Source organism: Lipotes vexillifer, unplaced genomic scaffold, assembly GCF_000442215.2.
Source record: "Lipotes vexillifer unplaced genomic scaffold, Lipotes_vexillifer_v1.1 scaffold1115, whole genome shotgun sequence".
Lineage (NCBI taxonomy): Eukaryota > Metazoa > Chordata > Mammalia > Artiodactyla > Lipotidae > Lipotes > Lipotes vexillifer.
In genome coordinates, this window is record NW_006792080.1 from 1,648,979 (window position 1) to 1,650,913 (window position 1,935).

General features: G+C 55.3%; 1 protein-coding gene across 2 annotated transcripts in view; it reads right to left on the reverse strand.

The window, feature by feature from the left end:
- The window catches only part of GATA2 (GATA binding protein 2), a 6,821-nt gene that overhangs the window by 937 nt on the left and 3,949 nt on the right, over positions 1 to 1,935 (reverse strand). For both annotated transcript variants that reach the window (XM_007465274.1, XM_007465275.1), the window contains one exon: positions 1,780 to 1,925. In XM_007465274.1, the coding sequence (XP_007465336.1) occupies positions 1,780 to 1,925 (146 nt within the window). The remainder of the gene's footprint in view (positions 1 to 1,779; positions 1,926 to 1,935) is intronic.

Sequence of the window (1,935 nt, forward strand, 5' to 3'; positions counted from 1 at the left end):
CCACCTCCTCCCAGACCCTCGCGCCACCCCGGCCCCCGCCAGCTTAGCCCAGGAGCAGCAAATCTCACAGGGGCATCAAGGCATCTCAGAGCCGTGGAATTCTAGAATCTGAGACCTAAACCGTCACAGAACTTTAGAATAAAGGGCTCTCTGGAGACTGATCTCAGAATCAAAGGGGTTGCAAGAGCTGGAAGGAAAACGTAGCCACCTCCCCCGGTCACCAAACAATCTGACGCTACAGATGGGGAAACTGAGGCTCTGAGAAGGGCTCTTTTGGTTTAGAAGGCTGGCTGGGCCCCCTGGAGCACCTGGGTCTGGAGCTGCACTCCCACAAAACCCATAATCCTGGGCGTGTCTGAACCCCTGAGGCCAGAGGAGGGGGCCCTGCAGCTGCCCAGGGCAGGGAGGTGAAATGCTCACGGAGTCGAGCTGCAGTGTCCAATGCAGTAGCCACTAGCCCTGTGGCCATTTAAGTTAAACTGAACTAGAATTTAATTCAGTTCCTTCAACTGCACCAGCCACATTTCAAAGGATCCCTAGTCCCAACACGAGCTAGAGGCAACCATAGTGGACGGGGCAGACCTTCAAAGTGTTCATCTTCACAGCTTTTATTGTACAATACCAGTCTATCTGTCCAGCACCCCATACCCCAAGCCTCAGAGTTCTAACTGCCCCCTAGCCCCTCAGGAAATGCGGGGCAGGGGTGACCTGGAAACGTCTGGTTTCTGGAGAAGGGAGCTAAAGGCTCCCAAGAGAAGAGGCAAGAGAGTCTTTACCCCAGAAAGCTGAAAGCCCTCTCCAAACCCACAAGAGCACTTCCCAGGGAACCTCGGGCAGCAGGGGTGGGGGTGGGAGGCGGGAGTGGCCCCAGGCCCCAGCCTGGTCCAGAGGGGCCGGCCTGCAGCCACGGGGGTGGGGAGGGGTGAGGGTGAGTAAGCAGCCTGAAGCTGGAATTCTGACTCAGGGACCAAGCCCGCATCCTCCACCACCCGGGCCCTCACCCCGCCCTCGCTCCGGGGTGGGAGGTGGGGGGGAAAGGGGGCCCCCGAAGCAGCAAGCGATTTAAGCCTCGTAAATCACTTCGCCCTGAAAAAATATATTTATTATTCTTAGCATTTTACGCATTATTTGCAGAGCGGAGGGTATTAGAAGTTTCAAAACAGCCCAGCGAGAGGCAGGACTGAGCCGAGGAGAGACTGAAAACTGGCGGAGTCCGGAAACAGATACGCGAAGTTTCCTTATCTTTGGGCTGCAGATGTCCGGATAGGAAACTCCGGCAGGAGATCCGAAAGGGCATTTTTTTTAAATCACTCAAATGAAAATACACAGTATAGGTGACTCCATGGAAAAATAATAAAGGGCAGGTTTTTTTTTGGTGGTTGGTGTGTGTGTTTTATTTAAATAAGCGTGAGGAGACTGTGTGGGGAAGGCAGGGAGAGCAGCCTGGGCTACAAGGAAAATTATTTCACGGCCCTATTTTTAAAAGGAGTTTAACAGAGGCCAGGGGACCGGACTTGGGCCCCTGGAAGCTCAACTTCGGGGGATCCCTGAAGGTACCAGGTGAGCTGCAGAGGGGAAATCTGGCCTGAAAAGAATCTAGCCTAAAAGCTGGGCAACCCCAACTGACACCCAAGTGATTTTAATGACAAGAGTCCAAGCGACACAACACCTGTATTTGAAGGTTTGCCTTTTTTGAAATTAACTGTCAGCTCCCGCCCAGGTCGACGCCCCCTGGGTGCTGCCCGGCAGCCCCCCCAGCCCAGGCTGCCACGCTCTTACCAGTCTCCGCTTGGGCTTGATTAGCGGCCGGTTCTGCCCGTTCATCTTGTGGTAGAGGCCGCAGGCGTTGCACAGGTAGTGCCCGGTGCCGTCCCGCCGCCAGAGAGGGGTAGCCGTGGCCCCGCAGTTGACACACTCCCGGCCTTCTGAAAGGGG